Source organism: Macrotis lagotis, chromosome X (genome assembly GCF_037893015.1).
Source record: "Macrotis lagotis isolate mMagLag1 chromosome X, bilby.v1.9.chrom.fasta, whole genome shotgun sequence".
Taxonomy (NCBI): domain Eukaryota; kingdom Metazoa; phylum Chordata; class Mammalia; order Peramelemorphia; family Peramelidae; genus Macrotis; species Macrotis lagotis.
In genome coordinates, this window is record NC_133666.1 from 210,297,190 (window position 1) to 210,324,833 (window position 27,644).

Here is a 27,644-nt window from a genome sequence, read left to right on the forward strand (position 1 = left end):
AAAATTTGTTTGTTTTTTGCTATCTCAAAAAAGTATTGCTATAAATATTTTAGTTTATAGGGGGATTTCATTCTTTTTTTTTTAACAAGGCAGTGGGGTTAAGTGGCTTGCCCAAGGCCACACAGCTAGGTAATTATTAAGTGTCTGAGGCTGGATTTGAACTCAGGTCCTCCTGACTCCAGGGCTGGTGCTCTATCCACTGTGCCACCTAGTTGCCCTTGGGATTTAATTCTTATCATGGATTTCCTTGTAATACAGGTCTACCAATGGGAGGTTATACTTTTTATGATGTAATTTGTATTTTAATGACTTTTGACCACTAGCATTTCTTTTTTATTATCTAAAAACAACAGCAAGTCCAAGAACCACAATATTTCCTCAGTTATCTTATTGTTTCTATGGAATCATATTGTATTGGCCACCACTAGGTGTGTGTGTGACATTCTCACATTACTGGATTGTAATATGGAATGTTGAACTGTCAGGGATACATTATTACTAATTCCAGTAAGGTAAATGTCACAGTGCTCCTAAATGGACTAAATGTCTTTTATAACATTTTTATTATTTTAATAAGAAGTTCAATAACATGTTTCATGTTACAGAACTAGTTGGAGAAAATTATTTTTGGCATTTTAATGTTGTCAACTTGTGCTACATGATTAGCCAAGCCCAATGGTGCCATTTTTCATAGTAAGTAAATTTATATTTCTGATACTATTGTATTTGGCACCCTATCATGCCATTGCTTGCAGATCATCTTACAATTAGAGTCAAGTACAACATTCTATGGCATATACACGAATTAACATGATCTGGATTCAGATTCTTTCTTTGTTGCCTGCTGTCTGATCCTTGACAAGTTCTCCACTTCAGTGAACTTTAGTTTCCTTATATGTACAATGCAGGGGGTCCTATTCTTGTTGGTATGATATATTTATTGCAAATAAAACTCAAGTATTGGAAAAGTGACTCTAACCTTGAAAAAGATATTGTGAGAGTAAATTTGGAGTCTGGAACTGAGAAAGGTTCTTGGTTCAGTTATATATTGTTTATGTGATCTCTGAAATTCCTTTATCCTGTCAATGATATTGCCTTGCCATTCCTTAGCCTTGAATTACTCCCACCAACAACTGTCTTATTTCTTACTCATGCTGCCAAACAAAGGTAGGGATACCATGATGATTGGGTCCACTATAAATTCATGTTATAAAATCTCAATCAGGTCTCTGTTGCTATAAGGCAATCATTTTAAAATCTTCATAATTGATTTATTATCCCACTTATGACAGCATTTTTCCAAATTTTTTTTACCTCTCCTTAGATCTCCTCTGGCTTTCGGTACCCCAACTCAGCTGACAATCTTGATTCCTTTTGCTGAAAAATCTGAGATCGTCACCAAGACTTCCTTCTTTTTTCCCTCAATTTACATGACATTTACTTTATGTTACTATCTTCACTCTTGCCTCATGCCAAGAGCTAACCCCTTCTCTTTAACAAGGCAAACCCCTCCCATCTGTACAAGAGACCTTATTCTCTTCTATCTTCTCCAGCAGATTACCTCCTCTATCATACTTGTTTTCACTTATCTTCAATTAATCCTTCTCTGCTAGCTACTTCCATAATACCTACAAACACACCTATTATTACCTTATCCTCAAAAAATGTCTTACTTGAGTTATTGCTCTCTCCTAGCTATCATCTACTATCTTTACTCCCTTTGTACTAAATTCCTTGAGGTCATTAATTAATTGGGGTCTCTGTTTCCTTTTCTTTTAAAAAATTTTATTTATTTAAGGAAGTGGAGTTAAGTGACTTGCCCAAGGTCACACAGCTAGGCCATTATTAAGAGTGATGCCAGATTTAAGTGTTTTTGGTGATAGCTGGTATGGCATTTCTTCTAGATGACTTTCCATTTCCCAGAACTATTTATTATTGATTATTGAATCCACACCCCAGTAGGTTGGGGTTTCTTGATCACTGTGCCACCATGTTCCATTGCTTGTGCTTTTTCATCTACAAGTAGCATGTTACAGAACAAAGAATGATATCTGGATGTGATTTTCAGATATCAGCTCTGTGTCCCTTATCTTTTCTAGACCTGTTTCTACATCTTTAAACTGTGAAAAACTTTTACTAGATGATTGCAGGTATTTTCTACCTGTAAAACTGGAGGGAAGGTAGGAATGTATTAGAAAGGGAGTAGGTATTAGAAGAATGAAAAGTTGTATGGGAGGGGTATGAAAGACTTTGAATGCCAAAGGGAGGATTTTGTTTTGATTATGTATGGAGGTGACTGAGAGCCACTGCAGCTTAATGAGTATAAGGATTGTGAGTCTGACACACCTCCATTTAGGGAAGGTCACTTTGACAACTCAGTGGAGGAGAGACTGGTGTGGGGAGAGATTTGTGGCAGGAAGATCAAACATCAGACTATTGGAATAATCTAAACCAGAAGTGATGGGTGCCTAGAGACCTGAGAGGAGGTTGAATGGGAGGGATTTAACAAAGGCCTGGATAACAGATTGCATATGGGGATTGAAAGTCTCCTAATTCAGACCCCAGATGACTGAGATTATGGTATCTATCTAATACCAATTGGAAAATTAGGAAGACGGAAGGGTTTTGGGGAAAAACAATTAGCTTTAGGTAAGATGAATTTAAGATGTGATTTGAATTTAAAATGTCCTATGGGCAACTGAAGATCCCAGTCTGAAGATTAGGAAAGAAGATTAGGGCTAGATTAGTAAATCATTGAGTCCCTGAGAATTCTTGAGAATGAAGTTTGGGAAATATTGAACAGAAAAATACATTTTATGATTAATCTATTTCCTTTCCACTGACCATGTACCTTAGATTTATCCTGATTCCTCCCCTCTTCCCCATAGTGCACACTATAAGATTAAGGCAGGGAGATTTATTCCTAGTAAATCTTTGCCCCACGCACAAGACCAACCCCAGCAACAAAACAATAAGATCCCTGCCTTTACCCTGAAAGAATTAAGTCTTTGAGCTACCCCCCCCATCAATACCCCCCCATTACTCTGCTCTCTAGAGTTATTGCCCCCATCTATTTGTACCTAAATTACCTCATCTTCCTACCCCCTTAAAAACACACTCACTGCTTCCTTTACTCCTCTTTCTTTGGGAAGGCAAATATACTATATAGTATACACATAGAATATTATATATGCTATATATATGTATATATATATATATTTATACTAAACACACACACACACACACATATATATGTATATACATATATATGTATAGAGCAATACTTAAACCTTTTTCTCTCTAAAATTTCTTCTGGGTCAGAGATGGTCTTTTGCATGAATCATTTATGTTCACTAAACCTTTAGCTGGCTACATTTTCCCCTGGCATCAAGATTATCAAGTAAAATAATATAAACAAACGATCTTTCATGGGGGAGTCAGGAACACTCAATAAAGCTGTGTGACTCTGGACAAGTCACTGCTTCAGCTCCCTCTTAGGTAAAATGATCTGGAGATGGATGGCAACCATTCCATTATCTTTGCCAAGAAAATCCCAAGTGGGTCATAATAGTTTGAAAGCATTGAAATGACTGAACAACAAAGCTACCAGTTGAATTAAGGACTTCCTGGACACCTGAGGCTCAGGTAGGAGGGTGAAGTGGGGGACTGGTGTTGAGCTCTATTTCAAGCCCAAACACTTGTCTAGCCCTTTGTTTTTCTGCTCTTCTGCAGAAATTCCTTCTAGCTTCCCGACAGGACTGAATAATAGCAATTGGGAAGAAAGTACTTTGTAAAAAAAAAAAGGAAGGGGTTTACATTTGTATTGCTTCAAATCCTGGTCTTTGGAATGGGGAAATTCTTATCTAGCCTAGAGATAATTTTTTTTTAAAGTTTCTGGTTTGTTATACTTAATCCATTCACCTAATGAAAGGCCATTTTTTTTTATCTTCTGCCCAGATCTGTTCTTAAAAGGGCTTTTCCTGGTACTTGTGCTATAGAAAGGACATTATTTCTAGAAAAATACAATAGATTTAAAATATCTATTTACAAAGAGAATTTTGTTTGACTAAACATTCATTTCCCTTTTTTTTGAGGGGTATTGGAAAAAATAAGTTATCCTTATTTCAATTTTAATTTCAGTAAGTTATCCTTATTTCAATTTCAATAGCAAAAATCTTCTCAAGCTGTCTATTAAAAACATTTGTAACTGGTTTCTTTGGGGAACATTTTGTTTAAACTATCTTTCTTCATTGGAGCAATTAACAGTATAGCAACTAGAAGAATTGAACTGAATAACTTAAGAGAAAAATAAATTCACATTTTAAATGAAGTTGGAGTTGTAAACATACCTGATGTATAAATACTCAATATTATTTTTGGCAGGTCTTCCTTATTGATAATATTTACATGGGCACACAAACCTACCTTAAGATAGTTCACCATACCAAATCTTGGATTTAAGCCTGCTATTATAAAGAAAGTGAGCGCTCCCTCTTGTGGTCATTGTTTCATATTTCAGTGAATGAGAAATTGAATACATATGTTTATATCCTTATGTGTGTGAACATTTTTTGCATATATATGGATTATTATTGGAAGGAAATAGTTTCTCGAGGTTGATCAAGGAGAATAGTATAACTATTAAAAGTATCACTGGTTATATCTTTTAAGATTAGTTGTATTGCCAGTTTAAATCTTTGTATTTGCATATGGAGGCATATGTGAGTGCATATTCACAATTCTAGATTCATGCTTTTGAGATTTAGAAAAATTATAACTTGTGAATCAATCATTAAATACTTTTTCAATACTCAGATAAGTTAAAAAAACTCATTAAATTTATCCTAAAAACTCTCAAGTCTTTAAATTCCATTTAAGTATAAGAATACTATATTAGTTGTTTTGGTATGTTGATATTTTTGGGGACATTTATGAAAATGTAGTAAAAAGCAGATGTTAAGAAAAATCTGAAGAAATCTTCTAGAACAGATGTAATATCTTGATAGGGGTGTGTGTGAATAGTATTAGTAAATATATAGTAATTGATATAGTTGTATATTTGTATATAAATGTATATACATATATAGTATAGGAATGCATGACTTTCAAGGAACTTGAATTTTAAAAATCCATATTTATGAAGTAAATTCATCATAAAATTATTTTTAAAAATTAGTTATACTTTAAGAAGTGTAGTGAATTTAGTGAAGTAGAAAGGCAATTAGACTGAATAAGGAGACCTGGTTCTGATAAAAAGCAAAACAAAACTGGGTGACATGGGTGCATCACAACTTATCTAAACCTGTTGATTCATCTGTAAAAGGAAGTATTTAAAATTATTCTTACTGTAGTTTTCTGCTTTAAAAATAAATGATTCTGGGTGGCTAGGTGGTGCAGTGGATGGAGCACGGGCCCTGGAGTCAGGAGTACCTGGGTTCAAATCCCCCTCAGACGCTTAATAATTACCTAGCTGTGTGGCCTTGGGCAAGCCACTTAACCCCATTGTCTTGCCAAAAAAAACTAAAAAAAAGTTTCTATTTAGGAAAAGCAATTATTAATAAGTAGCTTTTCAGGAAAATATTTATTTTATTTAAAGGGCAAATTTCATTTGGACCTTTTTAGGAACTACTTTAGTTTTTAAGTGTGGTATGTTTTACAAAGTGTCATAACATTTGCAGTTGGGAGTACTATAGTGAATTGATGCAGTTTTACATAGCAGCCAGCAGCCAGTAACTTAACTAAGAGCACTTAGTTTAATCCATGTAGAGACAAACTGGGTTTCAACAATGAAGAGTTTTGTATTGTTCTTTCTGTTTATATAAGGAAATGGAATGAGAATCACTGTGGAGACTTTGTGAGTTCAAAAGCTCTCATGTTAACATATTTGCATGGGAGATCAAGCAAGCCTTTTGTCCATATTTCCTCTTATGTAACACCAATTTGATGATAAACATTATTCGTCCTTTTATGGTTTTAGTAAATATGATTATGAGTGTTGTCTTCTTTTATTATATTGTAAACTTCTTGAGAACAAAGACTGTCTTACGCCTTTCTTTTTAGCAGCATGCAGTAAACACTTGATGAATACTTATTGCCTTTACCTCTAAGCCTTAGAGTAACATTGCAGGTATCTGAACAAAACACACTAGAAATTGAAACAAAAGCTGCTTGGGAAAGGCCTTCTCTTTAGTCATCCTTTTTTTTTTTTTTAAGGTTTTTGCAAGGCAAATGAGGTTAAGTGGCTTGCCCAAGGCCACACAGCTAGGTAATTATTAAGCGTCTGAGACTGGATTTGAGCCCAGGTACTCCTGACTCCAGGGCCGGTGCTTTATACACTATGCCACCTAGCCACCCCTACACATCCTTTACCCAAACAGTGATCCTTTGTAGGAAGGGACCAGTGTGGCTATCAGGTACCTGGGTCAGGGAATATAGAGAACCTCTCCCCACCCCCTCCCCCCAAAAACTCAAGCCAAAATCCAAAACAAAAACAACCTAAAACTACTTCCCTAAAACTACTTGTAACTAGAAATAGACTTCTATCAGAATTATTTATCCAGTGGTATTCTTCCATGCCATAGAGGATCATCTGGGACTTAACTATGGTGAATGACCACCTAAAGGTAAAGCAGTGGGTCAACCTATTTAATTTGTCAGCATTAGTATGAATATTCCCATTCCTTATATCTCACTTAACTGAATGTATCTAATAGCTCCATCAACCTCTAGTATATCTCAGGACAATCTTATACATTTGCACTGTCTCAACCTCTCATTTTCATTTTCTTGCTAATGGAATAGAAATCAATTCTCTGCTTCTGGAAGAAGCATGAAAATTGACTACATATCATCCTTGCAATACTTTAGGCAGAAACACTTTCAGGCCTACCACTCCCCTATAGGTACTTTCTCTCCTTATTTTCACAGAGGGCAGCTTGGTGGCACAGTGGATAAAGCACTGGTTTTGAAGTCAGAAGGTCAGGAGTTTGAATTTGAAGTCATACACTTGACACTTGCTAGCTGTGTGACCTTGGGTAAATCACTTAATCTTGATTGCCTCTAATCAGGATCATCTCCAGTTGGCTGATCCATATCTGACCACTGCCTCCAAATGCTCTGGAGGGGAAAGTAAGACTGGTGACTTAGCACAGCTTCCCCTCACTCAAATTCAATTCACATGAAAGAAGGACAAACATCATCATAGATTTGAAGATGGAAAGGACATTAGAGATGATCTGGCCTTTGTTTTACAAGTGAGATAAAGTAGAATAAGAAGATTTCTCAGTTCTGCTGACTTCAGGTCCATTGCTCTTTCCTCTATACTACTTGTCTTTAGAATATAAATTCCATAAGGCCAGGAATTGTCTCATTTTTGTTTTTGAATTACGAGCATCAAGTATAGGATCTGGAGTATAAGAAGTAAATGATAATTACTTCCTCATTTAAATCCCAAAGTATAAAATATCAGAGGTTAGAGTTTTAACTCAGGTCCTTTGATTCTAAATATATTTACTTTGCCCTTCAGACTGCTGCCTGGTTACCTGCAGGTGGACTGGTGGTGATGGGGAGTTGCAAAGATGGAGATTATCTTCAGTGTCCTCCCATCTCCTTTTTCCTCTGGTTCCTTACCATTTTTTAGATCTCCTTCATTTTTCCTTTTTTTTTAAAACTTGCATTATTCAAGCTTATAATAATAAAAATAAATAAATGACCTTTATGCAAGAAAGAATAGAAAATTTTTTTGTTAATCCATGAATCTTTATTATGTACTGTTTCTCCTTCTAATCTTCTTGCTTCTCCTCTTCCTCCTCCTCCTTTTTTCCATAAAATAATGTTGACATGGTAGTTGCAAAATTATTCTTGTCTGTGACTTTGAAGCTAGGAGAATTGATTGAATAGCACTATTTATATTGTTCCAAAAGTCTTAGTGCTATTTTAAACATTAATAGCTTAAGATAAATAGATCCTGTATTTATTGGAAGCCTCTAGTGTTAGGGAAGAAGAAGTGTCAGGGAGAGAAAAGACTATAAGCTGTGCACTGATCTTATTGAGGTAGAAGAAGAAGAATGCTCTAGAAGATTGATAGATAACAGCCACCAGGAGCTGGATTGGATGAAAAATTTGAATATCAGAAACCCCAAAGGAGACTGCAGATTTCTTTGAGATTGCAGATTTCAATCTCTCTATAACTTATTACTCAGTATATTTCTTGCGCATTGTATGATGACAACAACAACAATGGGATCTCTAGATATTTCATTATCTGGTATAAATTTGCTCCTTATTTTCACCACTATTTAGATTCAGGAGGAACCTATCTTTTAAACATTTTCTTTTAAAAATGTTTTAAACTTATTTTGGAGGGTTAAGTGACTTGCCCAGCATCACACAGCCCTATTTTCTGGTAACAAGATAAATGGAGGGTCAAGATAGCATTGGAAATCAATGCCACCTTATTCTTCAATTAAATATACCAACTGATATTTATAATGTACCAAAAGTCTTAGTGCAGTTTTAAATTTAGTTTAAAATAAGTCTCTCTCTCTCTCTCTCTCTCTCTCTCTCTCTCTCTCTCTCTCTCCCTCCATGTGTATATATATGTATATATATATTTGTGTGTATGTTATCTTTTTTCAGTACTTAAAGATTTTATTTATTTATTTTACTTATTTATTTATTTTACAATTTCTCCCCTAATCTTACTTCCCTCCCCCACCCCTGTATGTTGTCTTTTAAAGTTTGCATAATATTACATATAAACTGTCTTATTTGATCCTTACATCTAATCTCTAAGATAAATACTTCAGATATCATTTTTCCTATTTTATGAATAAATAATTTGAAGTTCAGCAATATTGTGTTTCACGTGATCAAACATCTAGTAAATATCGATGGCTGGTTTTGGTTGTTTTCTGTAACTCAGTAAGACAGAATTCTTTCTATCATGATGCTTTTCAGATTGTTTTTGAATATAGCTAAACTCAATTTCAGTAGAGGAAATAATTAAAGACATTAAAAATTCATGAAAAGGGTATGTTTTAAATGAACACCTTGTGCCAAGTTTCTGTGATTTATAATTTCTTTTCCTTTCTTTTTTTTTTTTCAGATACTTGCCCAGCAGCAGGAAATATTACCATTTGCAGGGACTCCACCTCCAAGCTTTCTAGTTACCTTTATGTGTTCATCTTGGGTCAACTGTTGCTGGGAGTAGGAGGAACTCCTCTTTACACACTAGGAACAGCCTTTATTGATGACAGTGTTCCTACACACAAGTCATCTCTCTATATAGGTGAATTTTTGTTCTAATATAATGACTTATTATGACTTTTTGTTTGATTTGCATTGTAAACAAAGTAAACCTAATTTTTAAGGAAATAAAGGTTATTAATGTTTCAGACATAGTTCCCATTAAACTAAATTTGCACAATTGTTTCTAATTTAATTTGTAATTTATGAATTTTCATTACACAAAAAAATTTATTAAGATCTATTTAGTTAATATAAAGTCTTTTGAATTCTAGTGATGTTAAATGATGGATGTCACTGAGATAATGATAGAAGATATCTCAGATTTCAATTATTACAACATCTTTTTATATACTGTATTTTGTTGTATGTGTTCCAGTTCTCCAAATACCCTTATTTATTTTTTGAAACAGCAAATACTCCTGTTAGCAGCAACTTCTAAAAATAATATACTTTGGGAAAACAAGCACTCTACTGATTCTTTATCTGAATCATGTCTCTAGGTTCTGCAAACAAAAGCCTGATATCTCTGTATTGATCTTTATCTCCTAATACATCTTCCCATGTATATAGGTATAGCTCTATCAGCATAGATACAAAAGATAGATTTAAATAGACTGATACAGATAAAAAGAATAGTATTTTCATCTGAAAGATTTTTCTATAGAAGGCTCTTCTTCTTTTCCTTCAAATTAGTTAATAGCATTGTATTTTTTCCAATACATACAAAAATAATTTTCAATACATATATCTGTAAGTTATTGAGTTTCAAACTTTTCTCCTTCCTCCCTAAGACAGCACACAGTCTGATATAGGTCATACATGTACAATCATGTCAAACATTTCTACATTAGTCATGTGAAAGAAGAATCAGATCAAAAGAAAAAGACTAAGGAAGAAAAAAAACAAAAATTAAAATTAAAAAAGTGAAATAGTATGCTTCGATCTGTAGTCATTTCTTTCTCTGGATATGGATGCCATTTTCTATCACAAGTCTTTCGGAATTGTCTTTGAAATGCTATTCTCCTCAAACATAACTGAGAAAATAATCATTATTTATAGTAATATCTTAAATTTATGGGCAGATGGGAAGGTAATGCTAAATCTTTGAAATCATGAGTATCTGAAATCATTTATGTCTCTAGCTACTTTGTTTTATTTCTACAGCTTAAAAGCTTGCTTATTGGACAAATAAATATGTTTTAATAAATGAAATTTATTAAAACCCATTGGGTATAATAAATGCCATTTGTCAAAACCCATGGGGTGATTTTAAAAGTGATGTATATGAACATAAAGTAAAAATAAATCTATTTTTGTTGTGAATGTAATCTCCATGCAATTTCAAACTTGCTATATACCATAAAGTATTCTTCACATTTTGAAAGAAAAATTAGCCATATTTTCATGTTCTACTTTTTCTTTTCTTTTAGGAATTGGATTTTCTATGTCAGTCCTAGGCCCTGCTATTGGATATGTGTTGGGAGGACAGTTGCTAAAAATTTATATAGATGCTGATATGGGGAAAAGGCAAGCCAATGCATTTTAAAACTTGTTTTTAATGTTTTCCTTCTTCCTAAGTTTTGATATCATAAAATGTATTTTCTCAGTATGACTGTTTGTGACCAATGCATGAATTCTTTTGTTTTGGAATTTTTAATCCATGTCATTAGTGTTCCTTCCACAAAGTATCCTCCCTGGATGCTAAGGGTTTTTGTCTGGGTCACTTATCATTAGGTAGGTTCTAGTTCAGCATGCCTGTTAAACTTTGTTCTCAATTGTATGACCACCCACTTTTCCTATAATGCAGCTCTTTGATGACATTTTTGCACATAATTTGTCATTGATAATATCTGGAAGCATATTTACATTTACCAAGTTCCTCTCCATATCCTTTTATGTGTCCTTCAGAGCTTGTGATAGTCCATGATTTGATGTTACATAACATTATCAAAAAGAATATTGGTTTTAAAATGATGAGTTTTGGTTTCAAGCAGAAGTTTGCACTTGTTGAAAACTGCCTAGGTTTTTTTTGTTTTTTGTTTTGAACCCAGTTACTCCTAACTCCAGGGCCGGTGCTTTATCTACTACGCCACCTAGCCGCCCATCTACCTAGGTTTTTAAATGCAATCCAGTTCATGTTTCATCTAGTAAATTTTGGGTTCAGGATATTATGGGGATAAGAAGAGAAAATAACTCTTCCCCCATATTTGCCTTTGAAGGGCTAAAATCTTGCTAGGGAATGCAAGAATACAATATTCAAACATAAGCAACTATAATATATTTTGAGAGGGCAAATTAACCAACAGGAGCATTAGGAAAGACTTCCTATAGGAGATGATGCTTTGAATTGAGCCTGAAAGGAAGGTAGAAGTGAGGATACATAGTACATTTTGGGCATTTGGGACAGCCTATGCAAAGATGTAGTAGATAGAGAGAGAATATAGATTGAGTCAGGGAATATCAACTTGGGCAGTTAGATTGGAAGGGAGAATTCATGAAGAGGAGTCATGGAAAATTAAATAGAAATTTAGGCTGGAACCATATTGAGAAGGTCTTTAGTTAAAATCTTTATGTATTTTATAATTTATTTTAGAGGTAATATTGAACCAGAGCAGGTTCTTGGGCAAGAGAGGAACGTGACTGGACATCTATTCTGTACCATAGTCAGTTATAGAACTAGGAAGGTGTGACTTGCTATAGAATATAGTCTACAAAACCTTACCTATTTCTTTCTCATTTTCACCATTGATTCTCTCTGTGCATGTGCAGATCAATCTGATTTGGAGAGATTAGAAAGTAGTCTTTCTTGATGAAATTTTCTCAGGAAAAATTCTATCTTATCTATCTATCTATCTATCATCTATCTATATCTATCTATCTATCTATCTATCTATCTATCTATCTATCTATCATCTATCTATCTATCTATCTATCTATCTATCTATCTATCTATCTATCTATCTATCATCTATCTATATCTATCTATCTATCTATCTATCTATCTATCTATCTATCCAGCTATCTGTCTATCTGCAATTTGGCATATTGCCCTCTTTTAAATGTGATCAATCAAATTTGATGTTTTCTTGTGGCTTCAAACTTGTGTCAGCAATAATAATAGACTATCTGTATATATATTGATTCTAGCCTGGCTCTGTTATACATCCTTGTTTTCATTGGGACCATTTTTATTTCCTTATGCAGTACACTGGAAACTAATCTTAGAATCTAAAGATGTTGACTCCCATGCTATCAAGTAGAAAAAATGTTGTTATGGAAACCTAAATCAGTCTTTTTTTCCCTCCGCTGTGTTTGCTCTGCTTTCATCTTTATCCTTGACTGCTCTTGAGATGATCTGACTTAATTGGCTCTTGTGCCCAGCTTTCTTTAAACTTCTATTCCCTTTTTGCTTCTTGCTATTTTTTTTCATGAGTTAAAAAATTGTGGTCTTCTACCATCCTCTTTCAGATCTTCTAAACAATGTTCTATGATAAACCATGTTATTCTAGTCACACGATTGACTGAAAGGTTTAGAAAATAGGAGATTTCATTATGTCTATTGTTTATTCACTATTAAAAAGCATTAGAATCAGCAGACCAAAACGAAGTTTTCTTTTATATGAGTCAAAAAAGACAAAATTCTTCTTTAGTTTACAACTTTTCTATTTCTTACACTAATAGAAAGCTAGATCTCCTAGAATACTACTTCTTTCATTTCTAATTATCCCACTCCAAGGCAATCTAACCCAATACTATGGATGGTACTGTACTAAGGTCCGGGGATAAAGTTAAGAGAAAGTAAAGCTAGTCTCTGTCCTTAATGAGGCAGCAAAAGGAGGCAGGAAAGGGGAAAGGAGAATGGGATATTAGGAAGCAATGAAATTGAAAACACTTAGGGAGGTACATGAAAAATGGAATGATCTCAGTGTAGTTTCTACCTTCTTTTAAGAAAGGCATTAGGAGGAGTTTGGTACTCTGCCCTCCAGACAAGGGAGAAGAAATGGAGGAAGTCGAGTCAATTAAGAATTGAATTATCAACTTTGTGGTGATTTTAGAAGTGATGAAGGACATCCTGGGACACATCTTTTTCCTTGGATTTGAAAGGAGTCAGGATAGGAGATTATAAAATGAAGTGAATTCACTTTCTGTTCTCTATAAAGGTAGACTCAGTCTTCCTATTCAATTTTATCTGTTCTTAAACATTGTGACTTAATATACACTCCAATGTTACCTCAAACACCCTCATTTCAGCTACTATGATCTTTATCTTCATTCTGCCTTTAGCTACTTATAGAGATCTAAATATCACCTACAATTCTATACCAAAGAATTCTGAATTTCCTTTTCTCCAAACTTAAGTTTATTTCTTTTATTCTCTTCTCTTCTCTTCTCTGACTTCACTTCTTCAAAATTTATTCTTTAGCCTCACCATGATTTTCATGTTCTTCCATGTTTCCCTGTTCTCTCAGTTTATCACCTTAATAATCTTAACTCTCTGGTTGACCAGTAATTTCATACACTATCAACTTTCTTTGACTCTTTTGAGTTAAAAATCATGCCACCTTCTCAAATTCTAGGCCTGGGTTACTCCTTCCATTTATTTTAATTTCCCCTAGCTTCATCTTCATATTCATTCCTATTGAATGCTCCTGGAGAAAGTCACATAACTGTTCTATTCTCAGTGTAAATTTATGTCATCTAATCTTAATTTGACCATCATTGCTTTATACTAATTATTTTATTATTTCCTGATTGACTTTATATTATATTCTTGAAGTAGTTATTCCAAATTTTTTTCTTGATATATTACCTTATTAATTTGAGATTTCAACTGTCCCTTTACTTTTTGTGAGATCCTCAAAATCCCTCCTTAGCATCTTCCATTTTTTTCCTCTTTTAAGCTATCTTCCTTTTGCTTCTAAGATAAAATATCACATTCTCAGTCTAGAATCAAAGCTCATTGCAATTTGGTTCTCATTCATTTTTTCAGGTTTATTTTATATTCTTTCTTACACTTACTGTTCGAGTCAAACTGGTTTGTTAGCTATTAATTGTAAATGAATTTTCTTTTCTTTTAATTTTATTTTATTTTCTCAATTACATGCAAAGATAGTTTTCAATATTTATTTTTTTGTAAACTTTTGAGTTCTACAGTGCTTTTGTATAGGTATATTTCCCTGTGTCTGAAATGAAACTTCTCACTTCTACTAATATCTTTAAAAGCATAGCTCAGGTGCCATCTCTTATCTTAGAACTTTTCCTTCTAGTTTTTATCCTTTTAATACTACCTTTTGATATCCCTTTTGAGATTTCTTTTACTATGTTTATTTTTTATTTCTTTATCTATCTATATGTTTTATTTCTATAATAAATAAAACTTCTTTGGGGCAGGGACAATTTTGTTTGTATTTTTTATCCCCAGTTCATAGCACTGTGCTTTGCTAGTAGGTTAATAAATCTCTATAATTTTGAACTGAACTTCATTAGATGAATTTGAATTGTTTACTGTTTCAGTCATCCTTTCATCCACCTATCTATCCAAACATGCATTCACTCTTCCATTCACCCATCCGTCCATCCATCCATCCATCCATCCATCCATCCATCCATCCATCCATCTACCCACCCACCTATCTACCTACCTACCTACGTATCTATAAATCTAAGCTTAGACAGACATAATAGATGGTCAATCAGGTTGGTCCAGAATTAAGAATGAAGAGAAAGGTTGGATTGATGTGAAGTTGTATAGTTTTTTTTTTTCTGAAAGTAAAGCCCATATTTTAAATCAGTCTTTTTTGTTGTGCTATAGTTGTGAGTCATGGAATACAATCACCAAAGGACAAAAGATGCTGATTATCCAACAAGCAATTACTGAGGTTAGCAAGTTCAAACTTACTATCAATGAGGTTATAGGACAATCTATGAAAAGGCTATCATCTGAGAGATGTTTTTTAAGAAAAGAAGAGTTCAGGTGATTTAGCAAGAGTTAGAAATATGTGATGGATAGCTTATATATTCCTTTTATGAATGAAGCATTTATAGGAACCCATGGAAATGTCACACAAAATGAAGAAGGCATTGTCAAATTGTGATTTGGACCAACAGAAGGAATACATACATAGATTAGTTCACAGATTTATCACATCATTGGAGTAAAGTGGTGAAATGGCTCTCTGACTAATAAATTTTTAATCAGAAATCTTCCTTTCATTTTCTTTTTCTGATTCCCTTTTTTAATCATGCTAGACTTTCCTTCCCCTTAATAAGTCATATTTATGTTTATCATAAGATGAAGGAGTTATATCTCTTGAAATGATGATACTTGTTTCCTTAGGAGTATGAGAAAACGAACTCCTTTAACTGCATTTTGCTTTATATATTTTCTTAGCAAAAATACCAATATTAATACAGTTCCTCTTCTAACACATCTAATTTGGTCATTAGACAGTGATCTCACATTTGGAGTACCTAAGAATAAATTAATAAGAGATTCAATTTAAAAACTATATCATTCTTATTTTTCCTATTCCTTTTTCACCATTTAATCAAAACTGCAAACTGCAAAAAAGTCAAAGGAACCTTCATAACACTGTCAAGACCATTTTGTAATTTTTTCTTTCATTAGGATACTATGAATGATGAATTCATTTTACATACACATGTGTTTATTTTTTTTTTTCTGAAAGAATTGGAAAAAGACTTAGAAGATATGTTTATACAATTTGTATCTGACCTAAGACTGGGAAGGATAGCTAACATACTGGATGATAGATTTAGGGAACCAAAAACAAAACAAAACTGATCAGGCCAAATTAGACTGAATCTAATAAAATGAAATTCATTAGGGATAAATGTAAAATCTTGCATTTGGAAAAATCAGCTTCATGATGATGACAGGAGGTGATAGCAGGATGAGGAGGAGATAGCAGTCATTGTTAAAAAGAAGTATAAGCTCAATAAGACTCAGTAGTTTTATGTGGCTACCATAAAAAGCAAATGTGATTTTGGGCCATACTAAGGAAGGCAGTTTCCAGGGACAGGGAGGGAGGTGATAGTCCTATTTTACTCTGCCCTCATCTGTCATATGTATTTGGTTCTAGATGCCATCATTTAAGAAGTACTTTGATAAATTGGTGAATATTCAGAGGAGGGAAAGCCAGAGAGTGTAGTCAGGAGAAGAGACAATTGGGACATGATAGTTATGTTCTATCTGAAGATTTTTATGTGCAGGAGGGACTAGATTTATTCTGTTTGACATCAAAGGGAACAATCAGGAACAATGAATAGAATTTGCAAAGAGCAAAATTTACATCAGATGTCTGAACAAATTTGCTGACAATTAGAAATGTTCACAAATGGAATGGACTACTATTAGAGGTAGTAGGTTCCCCTTTTGTGGAGGTATTTAAGCAGAGATTGAAAGACCACTTGTTGATAGATTTTTGTTTTTTGGTTTTGTTTTTTGGGTTTTTTTGCAAGGCAATGGGGTTAAGTGACTTGCCCAAGGTCACACAGGTAATTAAGTGTCTGAGACTGGAGTTGAACTCAGGTCCTCCTGACTCCAGGGCTGGTGCTCTATCCACTGCACCATTTAGCTGCCCCCACTTATTGATATAATGTATTGATGATTCCAAACTTCACTTATGGGTTGTATTACATAGCTGTTTGCATCCATTCCAACAAATTGACTCTGATTCTGATGAACTTTTAATAAGACATAGGTTTTTTGTAAGCCATATTGAGGGAAACTTCAGCCTACTTTCAGGTCAATATGATAGCTGTCTTGTGGTATTTTACTTTAATATAATTCTGCCATTTAGAGTCGATATTTAAAGAGCTTATATTTAAATATTTTTAGAATAACATATAAATGACTCATTTAAAAATACAATAATTTTTTAAAAATACAATAATTTTAACCTTTTCTCCTTATAAATAATTTTTCTATGATCATTTATACTGTAAAATATTGCAAAACTATAATTCTACTAAGTATATTTCTAGTAAAAAACTAGAAGTAATAATTTCTTTTTTCCCATTAAAGAACTTTTATCAATGAAGATGATCCCCGCTGGCTAGGTGCTTGGTGGATTGGGTTTATTTTGTCCTGGTTCCTGGCATGGTCTTTGATTGTACCTTTTTCTTGCTTTCCAAAACATTTGCCAGGTAAGTGCTCAAAGGTAGTTCTTTAAACTGAAAGAAGTTTTTCCTGATTGGTATAACAGGCATATTTATTTAAATATAAGAATAAAAAGCAGATTCGCAATTTCATTGGTACAATAAATTCCTGGATGAAAAAAACTTGCTTTATTCATAACTTCTAGACTTAGAAAGTTGCTAGTATCTTGGTGAGACTAATAAAATATGTGTCACAGGTAGAACATGGACCCTGCTCTTCCTGGCTTTGAGACTGGCTCTCTAATTGCTATACCACATAAGAAAATTCATTCTTCCTTCCAAGCTGAAACTTCCTATTAGTACAAAGATCATGGTATGAATATTATAGGCATTGTTTTGAGAAACATTTATTATTTGTAAAATTTGGTCTCCTTCCTAAGGTAAAGCAACATGACCGTTTGTTTATCAATCTTCCATTAGTGAATTTATTTCTCTTCATTTACCCCTTGAATTTTGTGTGTGTAGTGTGGGTGGATGAGTTGTTGGTAAGGTAATAAGATTTGCTACAGGTGGGTGGTATGAAGACATAATCTGAGACCTGATCCCATGAGAAGCCAGAAGAGGGTTGTGTCTGTACCTCCCATAGTTGGGGGAAAGGGGAAGATAGGATCAGGGGTGACTTCAGTGGAGATTTCTCCTATCTCCAGAATATCAGATCTATTTATTACCTATGTAAAATCTCTAGTAATGTGAAGTTTAGGCTTTAGAACAAAAGCAACTTCTCTGATAAATGGGGGTTTGTCACTTTTATCTGATACCTGCCAGTTTATCCTTTTCCCACTTAACACAAATCAAAAGGTGAGCAAACTCTTCTGTGCAAAAAGACAAAGACAAATCAGAGACAACTTGAATATAATAAACGTACATAATTTTAAATGATTTTTTGAGCTCAAAGTGAGATATGATTTCAGTTCAAGTCAGGAAAGAGAAAATAATTTCATCCAGGAGCTATCTTCTCTTAGTACTCTGCAGAGATGTGCCCCTGGAGTTCAAGGAACATGATGTGGTCAACTCATATATATATCTATGAATCCAAGGGCATATTTCAAGTATTTGAAAATCTCTCTTTCAACCAACTTCTTGAAATTCATTTTTTCCATTTGTGCACTAGGATTTCCTAAGCCTGTTTAACAAGTTGAAGTGAATATGAATGCCATGTTGATCCATCTCTTCCCACCAAAAAAGAAAAAAAAAAGAAAAATTATGCACTAAATGTTGAATAGTTAAATCAATAGAAGGAAGAAGACAGACTTGTGACATAGTAAAAGCCTTTATGAATTGGCACTGAACAACTAATCTTTTTAAAATTTTTAGCCTTATCTTATTAAATTTTAGTTCCAAATTTCCACTTTCTCACCCTTCCCCCACCTACTGAGAAGGCAAGCAAAATCATATAAATTGTGCAAAACATTTTCATATTAGCTGTATCACCAAAAACAATGACAAGAGAAATATAGTGAGAAAGTTATACTTCAAATTGAAGGTGGAGTTCATCAATTTTCTCTCTGGGAGTGGGTGGTATTTTTTTTTATTATGAATCCTTTGGAATTGTCTTGGATCATTGTATTGATCAGAATAGACAATTTTTTCAAAATTGATCATCATTTACAGCACTGCTGTTACTGTGTAAAATGGTCTCTTGCTTCACTTGCATCCATTCTTAGAGGACTTGCCTTTTTTTTTTAACTCTCCCTCTCAACCCCATCATTTCTTAGCACAATAATACTCATAACACTAATATACCACAACTTGTTCACTCATTCCTAAATTTGATTTGAGGTTGCTGCTGCCATCTTCATCCTCCTAAGAACTCTGTCTTTTGAAGTGCTCACTCAGCACCCTTATCTACCAGTCTCCATTTGCCAGAGGCAGAGGAACCAGATAACTTGCAGCACACTGTAGAGATTGTGTCAGAATATACCTTGCCCCTATCTCTCAACCCTGCTTCCACACTGACTTTTCCTATTCACATGAAGCTCAAGTGATGCAGAAGAGGATTAAAACGTGCTCCTTTTTGAATAAAGCCCAGTCATAGGTTAGAGACTCCTAAGACTTCAGATACTCTTCCCTAAATCCTCGGGGAGCAAAGAACGAGAAATTGGGGTTGAGTAACAACAGAGACAGCTGTACCAGGGCTAAAGAAAGGTAGATTGGAATCCAGTTGAAGTCAGAGTTGTCACTGCAGGGGATCATCAAGGCAGGTACCTAGACTTGTGAACTGGATATTCTCCAATATAAGAAATCTGAGACAGCCTTAAAACGTAACTCTGCAGCTGTAAAAAAGTTGGGAATAGAAAGCAAGAGAGAAATTTTTAAAAGGCCAAGATTCTAAAAAATTTAAGAGAAAAATCTTCAACAACGCTCCCCCCAGAATATAAGCAGATAAATGTAGAGGATATGAAAACCAGAAAAAATATGTACTTCCTTGAAGACGATAGTAATTTTTATTATAATAAGAAGAAGAAAGTAAACCATAGCCTGATAACGTATAGTTTACTCTGAACTCCACAGAGAACTTGGAATAAGAAAAGGAAACAAGTGACTCAATTGTGAAATGAATTCCATAAGAGAAGGAATCAGAAACAAATTAGTAGAATTTCCATCTTTTAATGGATAATTTTTTTTTTTAGGTTTTTGCAAGGCAAATGGGGTTAAGTGGCTTGCCCAAGGCCACATAGCTAGGTAATTATTAAGTGTCTGAGACTAGATTTGAACCCAGGTACTCCTGACTCCAGGGCTGGTGCTCTATCCACTGTGCCACCTAGCCGCCCCAATGGATATTTTTTTTGGAAAAAATTAATTTAATGAATTATAAAAAAATTACATGTACAGTGGAGAATCAATCTAAGAAGTGAGATCAATTGATATGGGACACAAAAATACTAAAATACAGAACAACTGATAGTAGAAATAAAAAGTAACAAAATTGTAGGGGAATGTGAATTCTATAAATGAAAAACCTGGAAGACATTATGGACAGTTACAACTTAAGGACCATAGAACATGTCAATTAAAAAATGTCAGAAATCATCTAAGAACTTTTCAATGAGGATAACAAAGCATCAGTATCCAGAATTCATAAATCATTTCCTGGAAATGAAAATTCCCCCCTCTTCAAATTCTAAGGCACATTCTGATTAAATTTAATCATTCCAGTGAACAGCAGAACATTTTGCAGATACCAGGAGTAAGATTCTCAAATATAAAGAAAAGGTCATTGGAATGATAAAACTATCTTGTAGCTATGGGAAATCTCAAGAGAAATCAGGATAGTGTATTCCAAAAGCAAAACTTAATTGAAATTCCATGTACCCTATAAAACTGGAAAAATATGTAAATATAATGTTATATTTGAACTCTAAAGATAAACCTTTGGGTAGCTATTCCTACTACTGTAGCTAACAAGCCCCTGCCATTGTGCTTCTTATTAACAATAATTAACTCTTACCAAAAGCATTTATTTCAATGTTATAACAAGGATCATCATTGCTATACTAAACTTTATTTTCAAAACTGCATACAGCATCCAAGGAAAGAATGGGCTCAAACTTTATGTCCAATGATGGTGAGAAATATATTAATGATATGTATTTGGAGCAGGATAACAATTCCTAGTATTTCAGTCTGAAAGTCTTTTCTTCATAGAATCCTCATGTAGCTACCTCTGAATCCAACTAGGACACTATTAATGTTTTCATAATTTTCTTTCGGTAAATTAATTTTTTTATTTTTGCAAGGCAATAGGGTTAAGTGATTTGCCAAGGTCACACAGCAAGGTAATTATTACGTGTCTGAAATTGGATTTGAACTTGACTCCTGGGCTGATGTTCTGTTCACTGAGCCACCTAACTGCTCCTGGAGCTTGATCTTGAAACTTTTTCTATCCTTAGGTGATTCTTCCATATCTACGTCTCTTTTTACTTCAGCTTGGATGCATTGTTTCCTATTGGTCCAGTCTCTTGAAGACTTGACTGATAGGAGTAGGGAAAAAAGGGAGAAGAAAATTTCCCTTCCCTCTTTTTCACCTCAGCATCCTCTGGTGTAAGTTAAAGGATTCTTCCCTTTGGTAAAATTCTCCTGATTCTGTCATTCTTCTCACTGTCAACTTGTTATCATTCTTGAAATGCTTCCAATAGTAATAATATAAGAAAAACAAATAAAAGGCATACAAAAAAGGCAGAGAACACAAAACTAGTCCTATCTGCTAACTACATGGTTATTAGGAAATTTTAGCAAAGAAACAGAAGAATGATTTGGAATGATTAAGTATTTCAATATAGAAAATAAGTCCACAAAATCAGTAGCGTATCTATATAGCAATAAAAACTCCCAGGAGGAAATAATAGGAAGGTAAGTTTAATTTTAAACAACTACATAGAGCATAAAATATTTGGGACTCAATCTACCAAGGCATATTCAGAACACTTATGGGAAAAATAAAAAAAAATGCTCTTTTTAAAAAGCATAGGATAACTTACCTGGAGGTTTATTCAGTGCCCATGACTGAGCTATGTCAATATAATAAAGATAAAAATGGTACCAGAATTAAATTAGCAATTTAGTGTTATTCCAGTTTAACTGCTGAAGAGATACTTTACAGGGTTAGATAGGATAATAATATAATCCATTGGGTGGAACAAAATAGGTAGATGAGCAAAAGGAATAGTGGAGGGCAGAGAAGTAAGAATGAAGGCAGAATACAACTTCCAAATTTCAAATTATAATATAAATTATAATCTTCAAAATTATTTGGTACTTGTGAAAAAAATACAAAGGTAGAGCAGTGGAGCAAACTAGATAAAGAAGAGTCAGAAACAATTGAACACAATAAGTCAGTGTTAAGAAAATCATAAAAACACAAATTAGCTTGCATAAGATTATATATTTGGTAAGAATTGATGAATAATCAGAAAGTAGCTTGGCAGATAAAACCAAATCTTACACCACTTCCCGCAATAAACTCGAAACAGGTATGTGATCTGAATAGTAAAGGTTATACCATAAATAATTATAAAAGAACTTGATGAGATGTTTTTCACATATGTGGTTAGGTGTAATTTCTTAGCCAATCAAATGTGATATCTGGGTAGTAATAAAAAATGTTTATGTTGCTAGACATATCTCATATAATAAGTATAAACTCATCACCTGAAATCTCATCCTCATGGAGGCACTTCCTTAGCACCCTTTCTCTGACTGGAGGTTTGGAGCAATAAACTCTAAAACTGTTCTTTATAGTATAAGTTTAGTCTTCCAACTAATTTCATTTCCTTTTAATTGCACCTCTCCTTTTTCACTTTTTTTTTGTGTATTGTCTTCCCTCACTTAGCTGAGTAGCCAATACATAGTAGGTGCTTAATCAATGTTTATTTACTATTGATTACCATAAGATCAATGGAAAAGGAACTTAGATGGTTGTAGATTATTCCAAAGTACCTAATTGCTTCATAGAAATTAAACTTATGTTGTAGGGTATGTTATTTTAAAGTAAATGATATGCATAAAGAGTAAAGTTGCACAACTTGCCTATGGTATGAAACACACTTCTGATTATGCAGGCACAGCAGAAACACAGGCTGGAAAAATTTCTCAGGCCCATCAGAAGGAAAGTGGCTCACAGATGTCAGACAAGAATTTTGGGAAAAGCATTAAAGATTTTCCAGCTGCTCTTCAGGTAAATTGAAATTTTATGTAATTTATCTTCATTAAAAGAACTTTGCAAATACTGAAGGCCAACCCAGTTTCTTCTCATGTTCAGTTTTGGCTCAAGTCAGTGTCAATTTGCAGTGGCTATCACACAAACACACATATGCACATATACACACAGCATATATATATATTCTGTGTGTGTATATACACACATGCACATGCATGCACATACTCATACAAAGAAAAATGATATATACATAGATTTTTATGTACATACACACATATGTGTACATACTCATACAAAGAAAAATTTCATATACACAGATTTTATGTACTTATGTGAATGAGTATATTACTGATATGGGTCTGTAAACAGATATAGATATATTGTTAGACATGTACATCATTACCAATGTGCATCCTTAAGAGTTTCAGTACTGGAAGTTCCCCATATCTACTACTCTATAGCAAAAATCAACCAACCCCCTCCCCAAATAATAGCTGCTTTCTAAATTATATAGAAAGGAGTTATTATTTCCCTATTTCATCATGATTTTTGATGAATCAGAATTACAAATGAGACAAAAGGAAATGAAAATATATCTAATTTTAAATTGACTGCAGCATTTTACCAGTGATGGCATGATTAGGAAAAAAAATGGTTAGTAGAATGAGCTAGGGGATGACAAGTGGACATCCAGAATATCGCATTGGAATTCATGAATTATTAATGGATTATTATATAATTATATATAATATAACATATAATATATTATATCATATATTATATTAAATATACATGTAATATAATGTGATATATATAATGTAATATAATAATATAATTAATATAATATAATATAGCATAAATAATATATATATATATAATTATATAATGGATTTGTAATGGAAAATTTATGTAAGAACATGGATAGGAAGCTATTATCAGTGAGATCCATCATGATGTGGAAATATAGGAAGACAATGTAGGTCTGGAATATAGTAATAACATGGTCACACTTGTGTCTTAGATTATTTTTGCAAATTCTTGAAAAATTGGAGAAGAGAGTCAGTCAACAGATAAGGTGCTTTAGCTTTTTCATAAGGTGAAATTTGATTTTATTATTAAAGGAAGTCAAGAGACAGAGGTGAGGAGCAAGACTATTTTAATCATGATTGATAGTTGGTTTAAATATACTAACAAGATGAAATGAGAAGAATGGTACAAACTCCAATGTTGTTGCATCATAGAGTTTAGGGGTGGAGTGAACTCTTAAGAAAACTGGAAAGTTAGGAAGGGACAAGATTGTGAAAGGATTTAAAAGTTAAATGATTTTTTATAATTATATATATTATTTATGTTATATTATAATATTATATTAATTATATTATTATATTATAATATAGGAATGATCTAGACTGTCTTTCTTGAAAAGTCTCATCTTCACTACAGTGACTGTAGCCCCAATATATTGAATGAGAGTAATATAAAGGGAAATTAGAAGACTCCCCAAAAGCAAGGAAGAAAGGAAGGAAAAAAGAACAAGTATGTCTTAAGCATTTCAATATATGCCAGACACTTTACAAATAGTATCTCATTTTATCTTCACAACAACCTTGCAAGGTTCCTATTATAATCCATTTAACAGTTGAGGAAAATGATGCAGGTAAAAGTTAAGTGACTTACCCAGACTGGATTTGAACTTAAGTCTTCCTAAATGCCCAGTGTTCTTTCTACTACTCCAGAATTTCCTTTCTAGTTTGTACTGAAGTTTCTACAAAACTATTGCATGATATATAATCTTGAGATTTTAAAGCAGCTAAATGGCACAGTGGATGGAGCATTGACCCTGGTGGAGTCAGGAGGTCCCAAGTTCAAATACAGCCTCAGACACTTAAGAATTACCCAGCCATATGACCTTGGGCAAGTCACTTAACCCCAATGCCTTGCAAAAAATAAATAGTGGGATGGTAGAATTAGGTGAGGTCTTTTCCTCAAACTTCATCCCCACTCCCAAAACAATAAGGCCTTTTCCCAAGAACTTCCTCTTTCTTTCTCATCTCCCTTAAGATGTCTTCCCACATAGATACCTCTTTCTCCACGGTCTCATATGAAGAGGCAACACGTGTTTTTACTGAAGTAAATCTCTCTCTCTCTCTCTACATGGAACTCTTGATGCCATTACATCCTATCGACTGAGCGGGTTTCCCCTCTCAATCCCAGATCTCTTTTCTTCCCTTGTCTCCCTATATATGGGCTGCTTCCCTTTTGTCTATAAGCACACCCATGTCACTCCTATCCTAAAATAATAATAAAAAAAATACTCACTTAACTCTTTTCCCCACAAACTACCTTCCCATTATTTCTCCTCCATTTTGTGGCTAAATTCCCTGAGGAAGTCATACAAAATCGACACCTCCAGTTCCTCTCCTCTCACTTTCTTCTACTCTACAATCTGATTTACAGCTTCAACATTCATCTAAAACTACTCTTTCCAAAGCTACCAATGATCTTTTATATTTGCCAAATCTCTGTTTCTCATTCCTCATCCTTCTTGATCTCCCTGCAACATTTGACATTGCTGGTCACCTTTTCCTCCTGAATACAGTCCCTTATCTCCAGGTTTTTATGATCCTGCTTTTCTGGTTCTCCTTCTATCTGTCTGACCACTCTAAGTGATGCAGTGGATAAAACATTAAGCCTAGAGTCAGGAAGACTTGAGTTCAAACTGGTCTTAAACACTTAATAGCTTTGTAACTCTGACTAAGTCATTCAATTTGTTTGTCTCAGTTTCCTCAACTGTAAACTGGAAATAGTAATATTTGCTACCTCATGGGATAAATGTGGGGATTAAATGAAATAATATTTGCAAAAAGTGCTTAGTCCAGTACCTGAATTATATAAATTCTTAGTCCCTACTTCTATCATTTGCTGGATGTTCTTCCAAATCAAATTCATTAATTACTGAGGTCCCACAAGTAGCTGTCCTTGGCCCTCTCTTATTCCTCTATACTGTCTTACTACTGTAGTGAAGATGAGACTTTTCAAGAAAGACAGTCTAGATCATTCCTATATGCAGAAAAATTGATATTTGACTATGCTATATGTTTAAAACAAGGGGGTTATCCTAACTTTTATAAATTTGTTAGAATATACTTATTTAGAGCTCCCATTTCACAAAGCTCTTAAAAATTTTTTTTTCTGTTCTTTGTAACACATTCTTTTATTATGTTCTAATTTTTACCTTTTTTTTTTAAGGATTTGCTAAGAAATCCTGTATTTCTGTGTTTAGCTTTGTCTACTACTACAGAAGCTTTAATTACTACTGGTTTTGCTACTTTTTTGCCTAAATTTATAGAAAATCAATTTGGATTGTCATCCAGCTTTGCAGCTACACTTGGAGGTATTTTCTTCTTTCTTTTTTTATCTACTTTTCCAAATAGCATCATTAACTGATTTTTCTTTTACTAGTTGTATGTGATTAGATACATTAGTCTTGATAACTTACAAGTTATGCACATTGAAGTCATGGAGACTTATCTTTTCTAGGATAAGAAGAGTCATACCATAAATAAAAATATCTTATAATTAAAAACTAAATTACTAAAGACCACATACATCATTTTAAAAAAAGATTTATCTTTATTTTAGCTAACCTTTCTCAGCATAATCAGCAACAGTAACAATATAAACTATTGCATAACCTATGTACAAGTGAATTCCTATTTTTTGAAGGCTTTTGCTTGAGGACAATTTCCAATAATTGTTTTGATGTTTCTCTTTTATTAGCATGAATTGTTTGGCATATTAATGTTTTCTTTTCTAACTGTTGATATAATATTCCTCTGCAGGAGTTGTTTTAATTCCAGGAGCAGCACTGGGGCAAGTTTTGGGTGGTGTCATTGTGTCCAAATTCAAAATGGCTTGCAAAAATATTATGAAGTTTTCACTGCTGATGGCAATACTATCCCTTGTATTGAGTTTCATATTTATTTTTGCTAAATGTGGAAATGAGCCATTTGCTGGTGTCTCTGAAGCATATAATGGGTAACTATCTTTTAATTCATTTTTTGTTGTTTATTGCCCAAATCCAAAATTACATATATTTGTATAAATATATAATTTAGATATTAAGTAACAAAGCAAAATGGTTAGGAATTCACAATTTTTAACTCAATGAAATATATTCTTCTCCCAAAGATTTGTATATATAAACACTTTTATATAGATATTCTCCATTTTACAAAAGATTATTCCTAGAGAAAGTTTTGTCTAAATTCAACCTGTTCTATACAAAATTGTATTTCTCCCTTTGTGTCATTTAGAAGGATGGAGTGTTTTTTTTATTTGGCACTTCAAGAATCTCTAATTTCTACATGGTGGACCCTCTGCCAAAGGAAATCACATTCCCTTTTAAGTATAAGGTCTTTTAAAATTACAAAATTTTGTAACCTAATGGCTAACTGAAGTCTGCTCTATCTTAGTCAAGTTGGAACTTCCACCATGCAGATACATCTTTGCGTCTTAGTCAGATATGGACAAGATCATGACCAATCTGCATAGCTTT

The 27,644-nt window shown here is 33.5% G+C and overlaps 1 protein-coding gene across 1 annotated transcript in view; it reads left to right on the plus strand.

Moving 5' to 3' along the window:
- Positions 1-27,644, plus strand: part of LOC141502256 (solute carrier organic anion transporter family member 4C1-like) — a 109,612-nt gene that overhangs the window by 40,662 nt on the left and 41,306 nt on the right. Inside the window, exons 3-8 of the mRNA XM_074206906.1 lie at positions 9,107-9,289; positions 10,680-10,776; positions 17,297-17,418; positions 22,989-23,104; positions 26,336-26,480; positions 26,929-27,124. Coding sequence (XP_074063007.1) covers positions 9,107-9,289; positions 10,680-10,776; positions 17,297-17,418; positions 22,989-23,104; positions 26,336-26,480; positions 26,929-27,124 — 859 coding nt within the window. The remainder of the gene's footprint in view (positions 1-9,106; positions 9,290-10,679; positions 10,777-17,296; positions 17,419-22,988; positions 23,105-26,335; positions 26,481-26,928; positions 27,125-27,644) is intronic.